Genomic DNA, 15,477 nt, shown 5'->3' with positions numbered 1-15,477 from the left:
TCGCCGGAAATGAAAGATCAGCATGGTATCGGTCGTGACCCGATGCGAAAGAGCTGTCCCCCGAAGGAGAACGTCCAGGCGCCTCACGAGGGCTATCGGACCAGCTCTGCTTACCAGCCGACGCTGAAGAGGGAGGACGCTGCTCCAAGCCGGAAGTGGAGGACAAAGACACGGAAGCCAATGCCCGGACGTCACTGCCAGATGCCGGAAACGCCGAACTGCTGGCGACGGAACGCTGAAACTCTGCCTGCACCAAGCTGCGGATTTCCGGAACCAGTGACTTTAACAGAGAGGAAACCAACGCACCTTGTCCAGGTGCTAACAACGATGACGAAGTCTCCGATGTAGAGACAGGTGCAGAAGTAACAGTAGCGCTAGGCGCCGCAAAAGAAGCAGAAGTAGTAACAGCGCTAGGCGCCGAAATAGGTACAGCCAACAAAGTGTTACGCTCTTGGTCTGTAACAAGTAACGTTGCTTTGGAAGAGGAAGACTTAGACTTAATTTTCCCCTTGGGGTCCGACTTGCCACGGCGCTTGTCTGAATCAGACATGTTGACAACAACACGTGGCAACGCGAAAAAATTTACTGAAACATAAGTCTAAACGACTGGAAAACTCAGTAAACACACGCACTAATGCGTCCACAAAATACTATAGCTAAACTTGCCCCACAAACAACAGAGGCACGGAGAGCTACAAACAAAGTCACACGAGCTAGAAAACTAACTCACACAACAAAATGGCGAAACACGCAAGACACTGACACGCTAGTCAACAACACGTGGCAAAGTGAAAAAGATTTACTGAAACGTAAGTCTAAACGACTGAAAACACAGTAAACACACACGCTTTCGCGTCAACAAAATACTAAAGCTACACTTGCCCAAACAGAAAAGGGGCACGCAGAGCTACTAGCAAAGTCACACGAGTTAGCTAACTAACTCACACAACAAAATGGCGAAACACGCAAGTCACTGACACACAAGTCCGCAAAAAAACGGACAACGTACAGTAACGGAAACAGCGCAAACAACCAACAACAAACGGGAACGAGCTCACCAAACTGTAGGCAAGGCGAGCAGAAAGCTGGGTAACGTGGCCGGCGGGTGTCACTCAAACACGCAAGGTCAGCCACAGAGCGTCAAAAAGTGAACCGTCCTCTCCGAGGTGAAAAAGACGTATGAGAATAGGCACGTGTTCCTAGAGGAAGTGACGTGGCACACACCCGTATGGGAGGTAACTCCCAGTGTGCTGGCCCATTACCAAAGCTACTTTCACTTTCGTTTTGGTGATGGGGTTGCTTCCCTTTAAATTCTTTAGCCGGGTAAGCGTTTTTCAGTGATAAGCATCTCAGGTGACTCAATGCTAATGTGATTCGGAGTAAGAATATGTTATTTAATTGCATTTTTACTGGTTCTCCTTCTGTGTGCATGGACTGCGACTCCACCAAGTGGACTTTTACATGCATGGCCAAAGCTTTCCCTGCGATTTCGGCAGTCATACTTTGATTCTGGCAGAATTCTTGGTACAATACCAGAACTGAACCCTTCACACAGTCTATGATTTTAAGTGAACAAATGCACACCCACCTCCTGCCCTCAAACTTGCTGAGGGAGTCCTGCAGGATGGAGGCCAGCTGGCCGTAGAAGAAGCGAGCAAACTCGTGGTTCTGGCCGGGCTGTCTGACCAGAGACAGAACCAGGCGCTGGATGTAGGACAGGAGCTGCGGGGAGAAGACGTCGTTGATGTGCTCCTTGATCACTGGGATCACCTGCGCCATCACCCCCTTGATCTGCTCGTCCAGCTTCAAGGCGTCAATGCTTGGGTACTGTGAGGAGAGGAGAGGCGATGTGCGGTGAGGCGAGTAAGAGTGTACTGCCCGCATTTCCATGTCAGGTCGTAAGATTTCAGACTAATGGGCCTACGTACATTATCCCCAACGTCTAAATTACCAATATGTACACCGAACCAGGAATGTTTGCGTATTTACGGGGTTGTCCAGGACTAAGGTGCATGAACCGAAAGTGGGTGCTATCCAAACAGGAGAGAACAACCTGCTGCTTTTGATTGGTTGAAATCACAACCCATCTCAGTTTCAACCAATCCAACACTGCGGGTGGCTCCCGTTTGGGTGGTCACTTGATCGTGCACCTCAGTTTCAACCAATCCAACACTGCGGGTGGCTCCCGTTTGGGTGGTCACTTGATCGTGCACCTCAGTTTCAACCAATCCAACACTGCGGGTGGCTCCCGCAGGGTTCCTGCAGGGCAGAGCTGATACAATTCAAGGAGTTTTAAAGGACATTTCCAGGACCAAATAAATCCTTTTCAAGGACATGATTTTCCCCAAATTAATGCAAAGCACCAAGCTTACCTTCAGTTTTTCAAGTCATCAAGTTTCTGGTGAATTTCTATTAGTCATTCCGTAGTTGTTTCCCTTGCCAACTTCCGGGAAGGGAAGCAACTACGGGTGACTAGTAATAGTTCATCTGCTTTCGTTTTCACTCGATCTTTTATTCTCCCAAAATGTGTACTGTATTTGATGAAAAAAAAAGGGGGTTGCATTTTTTTTTTAAATAAGACAAGCTGCTGACGAAATGTATAGACAACAATTTGGAAAAATCAAGTACTTTTCAATGACTATTTAACAAAACTCTATTTTCAAGCACTTTTCAAGGCCTGGAAAAGGTTTTGCAATTTTCAAGGAGTTTTCCAGGGTTCAAGGACTCTGTACGAACCCTGCTCCCGTTTGGGTGGTCACTTGATCGTGCACCTCAGTTTCAACCAATCCAACACTGCGGGTGGCTCCCGTTTGGGTAGTCACTTGATCGTGCATCTCAGCCCCGGCCTCTCTCAATGTGCAGAAAGGCCAGTTACACTCTGTGGCGCTTCCATTCAGTTGCCTCTGTTCTAATCCATTACTTCGGACATAACAGGTCTTACACAGGAGTTATCATTATTGTATTCCTCAGTAAAGCACACTCTTAACAGAAAAGGGCAGCCTTCTTTTGAAGCAGAACATTGGTCCAAGGTTTTGGAGATGAGGCTAGACTTTAACATCATCAATCTGAATCGGAACCTACTGCAATGTGCCTGTATTACAACCAGTTCTTCTTCTTCGTTCATGGGCTTTGACTCCCACGTTCACTCATGTTTTTAGCAGGAGTGGATTTTTACGTGTATGACCGTTTTTATCCCGTCATTCAGGCAGCATACGCCGATTTCGGGGGAGGCATGCTTGGTATTTTCGTGTTTCTATAACCCACCGAACTCTGACATGGATTACAGGATCTTTTCCGTGCGCACTTGGTCTTGTGCTTGCGTGTACACACGAAGGGGGTTAAGTCACAAGCAGGTCTGCACATAAGTTGACCTGGGAGATCGGAAAAATCTCCACTCTTAACCCACCAGGCGGCAGCGACCGGGATTCGAACTCACGACCTCCCGATTAGGAGGTCGACGTCTTACCACCACGTCACTGCGCCCGTCTATTACAACCAGTCCTGTTTAAACATTCAAATCACTACACAAAACATAGGATAACGTTGTGTTAAAATGCGTTAGAAATCAAAGATGACAAAACACCAGTTGTACACAACACCTGACCCTCCTTCAAATCCAACTCACTGGCAAATCAGAGACAGAACTCTCGCTCCCTTGGTCCCCCATGGCTGCATCTGCGCTCACTTCTTGTCTCATCTCCATGGCGACAGTGTTGCGAGCACGCTCCGCTCTTTCTTGTTCTGCTTGCTGCATCTCTCTCCTCATCTTGGCCAGAGCCTGCGAAAGTATAACAAAACTTGGCTGTCAGGTCTCTGGCTTGAACACACTTCAGGACTTTACACACTACTTCAATCACAGAATTTCAGCCTTATCATTGTTAGTACAATATTATCACACTCCAAAGAGAACAAACAAAACACACAAAACAACAAGAAACAAAAGCACATTAACACTGAAGACGTTCTCCTCAATCTGCAAGCTAAATCCACCCTCACCTTGTCCAGATGGATGACAGTGTCCCCCAGGGAGTCACGGGAGAAGGGCGACTCCCCATTGTCGTTAGTGGGAGTGGACAGGGAGCTGGTACCAGTAAGGGCCGTCTCCACATAATCAAATTTATCATTCTTCAGAGAGTTGCCCCGCGCAGCGCCAAAACTTCTCTGCTTCTGCTTCTTGCGTTCCAGCGCCGAGGCGTGCTGCCTGACTCTAGCCTGAAGAGGGAAAGAACATTATTTCACATGCAGTGGAGCTCACTACCGAGAGCCTGGAATACAATAACAGACCACCTAAAGGCACAGTCCTTCCTGCACAGACAGTTGGGCTCACCATCTCAGATCTCGCTAGGCTTTTACATGGGATAAGACCATCTCTCTGCTTGGACACAAACAAAATGTCAATGGCTTGGTCTTTTCTTTTGCAGAACGGAAATTTTCTAATAATGAATAACTTAAAAACACTGATGGTAATGCCTGCCAAACGGTTGTGTGACGTGTCTAGTGTGTTGGCGAAGTGTCTTGTGCTTGTCACTTCTCGCTTTCAGTCCTCACCGCTGGCTAGCGCCGTCTGTCCTTTTAAGGACAACGCGAAAAGAGAGCAGAATGCGTCAGTCTCTCCTGCCAGTATAATAACCTCTCCACAACAAGCCCTATGTAGTGCCTCCATCGCGGCGACAGGCGTAAACTGGGTACCGCAAGGCCCCAGGCTAGACTACAAGGACTCGGAGGAGGTTGGCCCCTAGACGTGCGGCATGCAGGCCCACCGGTGTGTAGAAACGCCCTTGTGCCCACGAACCAACCCCCAGCTATGGGTCAAATAGCCGGGCAGGATAGGCTCGTCAACCCTGGCAGGCGGCTATCCTAAGAGAAGACCACTCTGAATTCAAAACGAGGGTAGAGGAGGCTCATCATCCATGGAAGGAACCTCGTCTAGGAGAAGGAAAACTCCGAAATGAAACCCACGCAGTCCCTCGAAGACGGAACGGCACTGGCCTTTTTAGGCGGGGAGCAGACCGGGTGCCTACGCTACTTTCGACAAAGGTTGTGTCATCAACGAATCAACTGATGGTAATCTGTGAAAATAATGCACCCAGAAATTGTCACTCTGCACAGGAAGCAGTCGGGTTCTTGATTCATGGTATGTGTATATGTATGGTATTGACAAAAGGGTCTTTCCTGGCAAAACTGTATAGGCGTAGATAAAAATGTCCACCAAAATACCCGTGTGACCTAGAATAATAGGCCGTGAAAGGTGGATGCAGCGCTACTGGCCGATGTGAATGCGTGATATATTGTGTAAAAAATTCCATCTCACACGGCATTAATAGGTAACATGCGCCTTGAGTCGCCTTGTGTGGTGAGATACGTGCGCGATATAAATCCTCGTAAATAAAATAAAATAAATGTGTCCTGGAGGAGGGATGTTCTAAATCAATGTAAAAGCCTGGGAAGAGTCGGAATGGTGAGCCCAACTGTGCCTTTTAAAAAGACGAGGAAGAACACAGGCTGGATATTCTCATCCCAAATACTTTTCAGATCTCACTTTTGCTACATTAATACCCGTGGTTCTCTTATAATTCTAATCATCTTACTTTTGCTCAATAGATACCTATGGTTCTCATATAATTCTGAGCCCTTAATTTTTCCACAGCTCTGCTGAGCGTTTATACTGTTGCAGATCAATACGAGTAAAAGAATGGAATCTTCCAGTGCTCCTAATGTGCCTGAACTTCTATGTTTGTTTCAGCCTCAGTTCATTCTTAAACATTTTCTTTCGTCAGATGACAAGTGCTCTGACCTTCATCTCCTCCTCATCAGAGGTCAGCAAGCTCTCGCTGGGAGTCAGTTCTGTGGCCATGTTGTCCTGGTCATCTCTAGGTTGCCACATCTGCTGATCAAACAAACACCAGTCAGTACTACTTCACAGTCCCCCTGCTTTACCTTCTCACAATTCCCAACCTTTCCCAAACTGTTCCCAGCCATTCAGTTTGTCTTCCCTGCCCAATATTTAAACCGCTCAAGTTCTTTTCTGATATGTCTCAAAGTTCAACAATTTTGGAAATGATGTTGAGCAAATGTTGTGGCGATCATCCTTTTTAGAGGATAAAAGTCGCTTGTTCATTTCAATGCTTGTTATTCTCTCAGATGCCAGGAGAATGGTTCTGAATAACTCTCACTTACTCAGTTACACATGTCTGCATTTAGAGCGCTTACTTCCTTTTGTTTATCAGAGTTGAGCAAATGTCCAAAATTCCATTACACAAGCCTGTGTGGCTTCTGGATAAGTCAAGTGTAGATAACGAGTTTGCCTGCCAAGCATCGAACGCCTACAACCAAAAAATGTCAACAACAAAAAAGATCTTGACCAGTACCTTAACAAAACATTGTTGACCAGCACCTTAACAAAACATTGTTGACCAGTACATTAACAAAACATTGTTGACCAGTACCTTAACAAAACATCGTTGACCAGTACCTTAACAAAACGTTGACCAGTACCTTAACAAAACATTGTTGACCAGTACCTTAACAAAACATCGTTGACCAGTACCCTAACAAAACATTGTTGACCAGTACCTTCATAAAGCGTGTCTCGGAGACAGTGGCGGGGACGGGCTTGACGTATGTGGTCTGAATGATGTCCTGCAGGGTGAAGAGACAGCGGCGACGCATGACGTCTGTGTTGAGACACTGCAGCTGCGTGAACAGGTCCAGCAGGTACTGCGGCCGACTCTCGTTCTGAGAGATGAGCGTGGCCACCTCAGTGTAGATCGTCTCTCTCAGCTCTTCAAACAAGTTCAGCTCACCCAGCGCTCCCGGGCTGTAAAGGGGATTCATTATCGTTAAGACGTGAAGTTTTGAACTCTGAACAACTGGCTGCGATAGTCTTCTTGAAATGGTTTAGCTTTTAATTGTTTAGCATCATGCTAGCACAGCATCAACAACAAAATAGACCAAAGAGGGTTAAATGTCAAAGCACACAAGTCTTCAAATCAACTGGAAACAAAATCCAATCCGTTCATAACCTGAATAATACTTTGCACATCAATGCATTCTTCAAATACTGCTTGAATACCCTAATCTACATTTGTCGTGATATTGTTCATCAACCCAAATAACATAGCTCTTGGATGGCATATCTCAAACTTGAACATTAAATGCAACAGAAGAAATTGCTGTGCAGAAGATTTTAGCAACGAGTTCAGAGAGTCAATAATAATAAATGTACAATGAAGACAAAAAAACATGAAGCACTCCATACAATACAACACCATACAATATACCATACAGTACAATACCATACCATACCATACAGTACAATACACTAGAATAGAATAGAGAAATGACTCACTCCTCTGCCTGTGAGCCCTGACCGCCCACTGCCCCCTCAACCTGACTGGACGCCAGACTGGACATGCTGGCTGCATCATTGAAGCCTGCGCCGCTGATACCTGCACTCAGCCCTGGTCTGTATGCTGCCCCTCTCTCTCTGTCTGTCACAGAGAAACGCACACAAAACTTGCTATGGTCAAAAGACTTTTAACATAGATTGGTTATGCACACCAGACCAGTAAAAGCCATTTCTAGATGCTCACAGATAAATTCCTTCCCATGTGAACGATCACGTAAACCACCAATAATCTGTCCAAACTTTAATGTGGGACAACAGCGGCACAGGGTTGGTGTGCAGAGTGGGATTTTTTTCCCCCAATCAGGTGTCATTTACACAATTTTGGCCCAAAAAGAAGTCCCACTCTGTTAAAGAAACAGCCAGGCTGTCTTAAAAAAAAAAAGTTTGTTTTGTTTGCCTGTTCAAGTGAAAGGAAGCTGATCACATGCAATAACCTGGACAGATCTTAGGTGACTTACACGATCCTTTATGTGGGAAGGCAGGTATCTTTAAATCCAGTCCCAATCTGCACACTACTGTTCAAAGCCGGTCATGCACGTAAAGGACAGAGATGATAATGGAACAACCCAACAAAAAACTCAGAGCCACTGATGCTGCCAATGACCGTTGTTTACTTTCTGCTCCTTGCTCTCCTTGCTCTGCATAACCCCAATCTGTTAAGAACATAAACTAATACAGTGGAACCCCCCCCCCCCTTTTAAGACCTCCCCAATTTAAGACTCCCTCCATTTTAAGACCTTGTTTTCTCAGACTTTCTATTCTTTAACCTCTGTAAAATTACCCCTATTTTCAGACCGATTTTCTCAGACTTTCTATTCTTTAACCTCTGTAAAATTACCCCCATTTTCAGACCGATTTTTTCAGGTCTTAAAAGGGGGGTTCCACTGTAATAAAGTGAAATGTGAACCTATCTGTCATCTCCCAGTTTTCTACTCCCTTCATAATCCCTTTTTTTTATGAACGTCTTGCTTGCCTATTTAACAGCAGTTTCTACCCCACCTATGTTGACCAAGTTTTTTTTAGCTGAGACCAGCTGTGCTGCAGCAGGTCACTCAGAATTGTAGTAACTGTGTAGTAACTGTGTATCAACACGCTGGAATGCAGGCGTTAGATGGACATTACAGGAAGCGACTGAAGCTAACAGTTTGAGCGGATATATCCGTACATGGTCAGATAGAGCCATATGAGTGGGTACGGATATATATCCGTACCTGGGAGACAATGAGTTAAAGACTCACCTGATGGTTTTGGTGGACTTTTCTCTGACGACTGCTTCCGCACATTTTTCCTGAAAAAAGATTCAGACTAAGTTTCAAGCGAGAGTGAAATTCTCAAATCATATGAATAATACCCTACAAGGGAGAATGAAAAAGGAAACTAACAAAGCTAACAATAAAGATACAACAGGCAATCACAAACAAAGCACCAACATGTCAGGAATTTTCTGCAGAACAGCACAGACATGATGCATTACAATTACACTTTGTCTCAAAAGAAAAATTCAATTTGTACTAAAAGTGCAACACAACGTTGCATGCAAAGGGAACATGTACACACACAAAGACACAGGTACATCTCAAACAGAGATTCTCCTCTCTCTCCACATCTGACACAAAGTGTACCACAGCACCACAAGAACACTCACTTTCTGCGTGCCTTGAGAAAGGCCTGTAAGTTCATTTTGGGCAGTGTTTCTGAGGTCTGTGACTGTAGCCTTCTGTCACCAGGCTCGCGGGCATCCTCCCACAGTCTCATGGGTCGGGGAAACGTGCTGCCTGCCCCTCCCTCTGTCCACCCCCCTTGGCCAGTATCTGTTGAAAATCATACACAATATGAGAAACCACCTTAAAACCTTTGCAATCATAAACTGTTGAATGAATCATATAAATACACAGGGTTCAAGTCCTGTACTGCCAAGTGCATTCTGTTACGCAACTTATCGAACTAGTGTACATAGCCAACCGGCAGTACTGACAGAGCAAGGCTCGAGTTCATCCAAGGTAGAGACTGCAAGTCTATCAAGTTATCAGATCCTCTATCATTCGTCAAGAACATCCTGGACACTATCCGTAACTTTCTTCACAGGCCAGGCAAAATGGTATTGTCCATAAGTGGCGAATGTGTTGTTGTAAGTTCAGTGTTACGTTATTTTGCTAAAATGTATATTTCTATTTGATGTTCAAATAGTATGCTTTTATTCATAGTTATTATGTAAAGCGCGGAGAGCATAGACTCCTGTGGTTTGCGCTATATAAGCTGTCGTTATTATCATATTATTAAAACATGCTTACCTGCACTTAGTGGGTCAAGGACAGAGGTCTGCACGCCCTGAGACACAGGGAATCGCTGAGGGTCAGCACTGAAGGGGTTGGAGGTGAAGTTAGGGTTCACGGTAAACGTAGTCTGCCTTGACGACTGCACGTTGACACTGGTCGCCACGTTGGGCACGGCTGCTGCCAGCGTGGACGACAGCGGAGACAAGTAGGGTTGAGGCATGAGCACGCCAGGCTGAGCCTGCGGGTGGTGGGGGCCGGCTGGGTTGGCTGCGCCAGACTGCTGCATGCTGGACATCTGCCCCGTCAGCTGCTGGAGCTGTCGATGCAGCGCGGCCATGTCGAACTGCTGCATCATCAACTGCTGGTTGCACTGGCTGACCGCCAACATCAGCTGTTGTTGCTGCATCTCTCGCATCAGCTGGTTCTGCATGTCTGGTGGGCTGGTCGCTGCATCTGCAACAACACAGTCTGTCAAAAGAGCTTGCAATTTGAACAATTCCAACGAGTTGACAAGATATCAGCTATGTTCCTCAGCACAATCTCTGTAAAAATGGTGTCATATTCAGTGACTTAACAGGTATGAGGACAAATGAGATACAAGACCCAGCCAGGCAAGTGGTGCTGTTTCTGGTTACTGTGGTTGTTGTGTTGTGGTTGTAAAACTGTATGAGACCTTAAGTGGCTAACTGCTAATTCAAGACTCAAAATCTACACTCGCCAAGTGGGCAATCACATTCTCAACTTCTATTCACCTTGTTATTTTTTGGCGCTCAAAACATTTCCTTCTAATCAACACATAAACAAAGCAGATAACAAGATCAAACACACACACAGAAACTCACCTGCAGATGAACGAGTAGCGATCTGTGCGCGTGTCTTGCTCTGAGATCTGCCCCTGGATGACGCAGGGGAGGTCATCAGGTTCTGACAAAGGGAGGACATTTTCTCCAACTGTTGGCGGAACTCTCTCTGAGCTGGCTCCTCTTCTGATGCAGCGGCTGCAGCCTGTAATACATTCTGATCCTTTAAGATTGATTTGTGTAAACGAAAAACGCTTAGGGTTAGGGTTAGGGTTAGAAAAAACGCCAATAAAGCAACTTCCATAACCTGGTTACAGCCAGACACTTGCCTTACATCATAAATATTGATTATTTCTATGCCAGGAAAATATTCTTGCTGCATAAGGCCATTGCTGCTCTACATAAGTATTTAATCTTCTGATGTTCAAAACACACTCTCATGGTGCACACGTTTACTCAGTTCATCATCACTTCAACACATACATACATGCACATTCACTTCATCACACACACGCACGCATGCATGCACTCACTCTTATGGTGTACATGTATACTCAGTTCATCATCACTTCAACACATACATACACGCGCATTCATTTCACACACACACGCACGCACTCACTCTCTCTTATGGTGTACATGTATACTCAGTTCATCATCATTTCAACACATACATACACGCGCATTCATTTCACACACACACGCACGCACTCACTCTCTCTTATGGTATACATGTATACTCAGTTCATCATCATTTCAACACATACATACACGCGCATTCATTTCACACACACACACGCACGCACTCACTCTCTTATGGTGTACATGTATACTCAGTTCATCATCACTTCAACACAATATACATACATGCGCATTCATTTCACACACACACGCACGCACTCACTCTCTCTTATGGTGTACATGTATACTCAGTTCATCATCACTTCAACACATACATACACGCGCATTCATTTCACACACACACGCACGCACTCACTCTCTTATGGTGTACATGTATACTCAGTTCATCATCACTTCAACACATACATACACGCGCATTCATTTCACACACACACGCACGCACTCACTCTCTCTTATGGTGTACATGTATACTCAGTTCATCATCACTTCAACACATACATACACGCGCATTCATTTCACACACACACGCACGCACTCTCTCTCTTATGGTGTACATGTATACTCAGTTCATCATCACTTCAACACATACATACACACTCATTCACTTCATCACACACATGCACGCACTCTCTCTCTCTCACATATACACACAACTAACTAATGAACTAACTAATGAACTAAGTAAATAGCTAAATAAACCAACGACAGCACTTACCTGTCTGTGCTGAAGCCTCTCCTCTCTGGACACACGTCCCCATGGTTGACTCTGCAGGCGCTTGCCACCCTTCTTTCCACCTAAAACAGGACAACAACAATAGTAAAGCACTAATATGTGTACAACAGACAAACATGTGAGAGATTCAGATTCAGATTCAGATTCAAAACTTTAATACAAAGGGATAAAGGTTTCAGGCGATGCCTAATCTTCCAACCTGTCCCTTTTAGACATACATGACATTATACATTACAATTATATATTTATATAACAATATGTTTTAAGAGAGAGAGAGAGAGAAAGAGAAAGAGAGAGAGAGAGAGAGAGAGAGAGAGAGAGAGAGAGAGAGAAAAAGAGCGAGAGAAAGAGAGAGAGAGGGGGAAAGAGAGAGAGAGAGAGAAAGAGAAAAGAGAGAAAGAGAGAGCGAGAGAAAGAGAGAGAGAGAGAGAGAGAGAAAGAGAAAGAGAGAGAGAGAGACACACACAAACAGCAGAAATAAAGATAGGCTCCTAGATTAGCCCCCTGGTAGTAATGTCACCTACTTACAGAAAACCTACATTTCTAGATTCATTTTGTGCGACAACAAAACCTCACACAAGGCTAATTCGGGCAACAGCCAAAAGCAAAGGAAACTGCAGCACAAGCAAGGAAAACAAACCCACTCACCAGCAGGTCTCACAGGCTGAGGGAAACCGCGACGGCCTCGGCTGGTCTTTGGCCTTGCCCCCTGACCTTGACCTTTGGAGGGCTGGGAGCCGCTGTGATTGCGAGCGTCGTTGCTGACTGTGTAGGTCCCGTTGTCCGTTTCGTTCTCCTCCTCTTCCTCTTCCACCTGGACGATGCCGTCACTGGGGTAACCTATGTAGTAGACAAACAGCTCTGATTTTCCTGTTACACTCGGACATATAAATGGCATCGTTTTGGTAAGCAAGCCAATGTAAAGAAGTTGGAAGTAGGAACCAACCTCCTGCAAAACCAATACCAAAAATTCCTGCCAGAGTTATCAGGTTCATACCCCAAAAGACTAATACATTAAAAAGAGAGAAAGCCCCCACAAGTACTTTTGAACATACAAAAGCTGTGTGGATACTAAAACACAGGATTATTCTCTAGAGCCAGCCATACTTCAGGATGCTCAATACTCTTCCTTGTTTAAGACCTTTATGTTCTCCTGGCAAACTACCTGCCAGAATGCTCATCAAATAAAACGTACCAAAGATCCAGCTTGAGACAATGCACATCGGCACACGCACATAATTACGTGACAGGGTTTGTTCAGTTGCACCACAAACTTCCAAGCTGAAAACCTGGGTTCTTGGCCACTGCATTCAAAAGCTTGCAATACGTAAAGTAAAAAAGTTATAATGTATCAGGTTTTTGCATGTTACTCAGCATCCCTTGTTCTGGTTCATGAAATGGAAAGAGAAAAAAAACCCACCATATTTTGTAAAATAATTCCAGTATGTCACTTTTTTCTCACACGCTGTCACAATTATGTCAGTGTTAAGATGGCAAAGTGTTGAGCACATTCCCTACCATCCTCCTCATCCTCAGGCCTGGTGTTGGTGTCCTGGCCGTCCTCATCCTCCGTAATGTTCTCCAGGTTGTCCACAGTTGACCCGCCCCATGTCGCCATTGTTGCATCCACACTCGCATTCGCTCTGCAAGAAAAATACAAAATCGAAAATTTCAACAATAAATTTTCATTTAATTAATATACTTAACCAACTCACATATATTATATAGCATTAACTTCCGTTTGACTTGGTTTGTTGTCTTTAATTTGCCAAGTGTCACTAGCGTGTCACTTGTAGCAAAAAAACGGTGCATCGCCACTGTCCAGTATATATAGGGCTGAGGGGTCAGAACACTTTACTTAAAAGCTATATTGCTTGTCAACTTTCAGCTTCACAGATTAGATTTATTTCTAAGAGTGAACCTTCCATGAAGACTGTCTCTGCTTTTTGGACGCTCCCACGTGCAAACATGCACATGTAAGAAAATGTTACAGTAGTTCACATTTCTTGGTTTGGCAGACTGTGTGTGATCTGACCATATCATTTGTATGGCAGACTTACTCCTGAGATAATTCCTTTAAGACAAAAATGACACCTGTAGCCGATATCAAGCAGCAATCAGTTGGTATATATTTTGCCCATCAAGTTTCACAAATTAATGACAAACTTCTGGTGCTCCAGCACGGTTCGTAACACAAGATATCCAAAATCTTCCAGTGATTCTCACCCAAAAGCATCGGTGCCAGTAGTGTAGGAGACAGTGTCGCTCTGGTTGTCTTGGTTACGGAAGTACTGGCGGCGGTTCTGGTCCTTCTTCATGATGGCCTCCAGTTCCTTCTTCTTGGAGCGCAGTTCCTCTCGCTCGATACGCTGGTCACGCATCTTGCTGTACAGCTCATCGTTAGACGCAACTGAAGCAAAGCCAAGTTATCTTCAACACAGACGTCCAATAACAACAAGAAACGAATCATAAATTTATACAGTGGAACCCCCCTTTTAAGACCTCCAAAAATCTGAGATAATCAGGTCTTAAAAAGGAGGGAGTCTTAAAATGGGGGTAAATTTACAGAGGTAATGAACAGAAAATCTTAGAAAACAGGGTTTTAAAAGGGGGGGGGGGGGGGGGGTCTGAAAAGGGGGGTTCCACTATACTCACAAAACAAATGAAAGATTGAAGCCAAAGATGTCCACATAAGAAATTCACACAAACTTTTTTGAATTAATGTAGAAAAATGCTTCATGATATCTGCGCATGCGCAAAATGTATTGTCATGTTTAACACCTCGCAATATGCTGTTTGTTTCAGCTTACAAAAAATATCACTTTGAACACAATGCTCCTTTCCATTACAATTATTCTTCATACAAATATAAAATTTCAAAAATAAATTTTGATTTAATTAATATACTTACCAACTCACATAGATAGCATTAACTTCAGTTAAAGTGCTAGGACACTGAACTACGCTTCACCCCAAAGGGGAAGCAACCCCCTAAAAAAGAACGGCATTGACCTATAACCCAAGCTATACAAGAGTCGAGGTCTGTACAGGCAAAAATATAAAGTTAAGCTGCGAAGAGGCTCTTTTTGGGTATTTCACACGTGATATCCCCAGAGAGAAAACCTTCATAATTAATCACCTTATATTGATATCGAAAATGTGCATAAGCCAGTTTAAGTACGGAAATCCAAAAACTAACATGAAGATCTTATTTCAGAACCAAGCTCGAGTTCGAAATTTCTAGTAAAATTGAACTGTGTATAAGAATATAGATAACTAGTAGTATTGTGCTGTTAATGTAAAGTTATTTATATATGCGCTGTATGATGCTGTGCTGAAAACTGGTACTGTAATTGGTAATTTGTAAATTCTCGCCTTTGTCTATCGAGCGTTGGATTAATTAACTTGTTATGTATTGTCCCGCTGAAAATGTATTATATAACAGAATTATGGGAACAGCAACAACAACACACGCACACACACACACACACACACACACACACACACACACACACACACACACACACACACACACACACACGCACATACACGCAGACATTAGTTAAATTGTAATGTAAAAGAAAACAAAATTAAAACTTCATTAAAAAAAAAAAAAAT

The 15,477-nt window shown here is 44.2% G+C and overlaps 1 protein-coding gene across 5 annotated transcripts in view; it reads right to left on the bottom strand.

Annotated features, from left to right (window-relative positions):
* LOC138969151 (pericentriolar material 1 protein-like) overlaps nt 1-15,477 on the bottom strand; it is a 76,197-nt gene that overhangs the window by 35,800 nt on the left and 24,920 nt on the right. For 4 of the 5 annotated variants that reach the window (XM_070341868.1, XM_070341870.1, XM_070341872.1 and 1 more), the window contains exons 19-32: nt 14,086-14,269; nt 13,378-13,502; nt 12,508-12,699; nt 11,842-11,921; nt 10,527-10,689; nt 9,700-10,137; nt 9,054-9,219; nt 8,647-8,696; nt 7,349-7,490; nt 6,574-6,817; nt 5,795-5,887; nt 3,997-4,212; nt 3,626-3,778; nt 1,589-1,827 (exon numbers count right to left, since the gene is read on the bottom strand). In XM_070341868.1, coding sequence (XP_070197969.1) covers nt 1,589-1,827; nt 3,626-3,778; nt 3,997-4,212; nt 5,795-5,887; nt 6,574-6,817; nt 7,349-7,490; nt 8,647-8,696; nt 9,054-9,219; nt 9,700-10,137; nt 10,527-10,689; nt 11,842-11,921; nt 12,508-12,699; nt 13,378-13,502; nt 14,086-14,269 — 2,485 coding nt within the window. The remainder of the gene's footprint in view (nt 1-1,588; nt 1,828-3,625; nt 3,779-3,996; nt 4,213-5,794; nt 5,888-6,573; nt 6,818-7,348; nt 7,491-8,646; nt 8,697-9,053; nt 9,220-9,699; nt 10,138-10,526; nt 10,690-11,841; nt 11,922-12,507; nt 12,700-13,377; nt 13,503-14,085; nt 14,270-15,477) is intronic. The other variant, XM_070341869.1, reaches the window with a different exon arrangement.

This window comes from Littorina saxatilis, linkage group LG6 (genome assembly GCF_037325665.1).
Source record: "Littorina saxatilis isolate snail1 linkage group LG6, US_GU_Lsax_2.0, whole genome shotgun sequence".
Lineage (NCBI taxonomy): Eukaryota > Metazoa > Mollusca > Gastropoda > Littorinimorpha > Littorinidae > Littorina > Littorina saxatilis.
The sequence above is the reverse complement of the archived record's forward strand: the minus strand, read 5'-3'. Positions and strand labels throughout refer to the sequence as shown.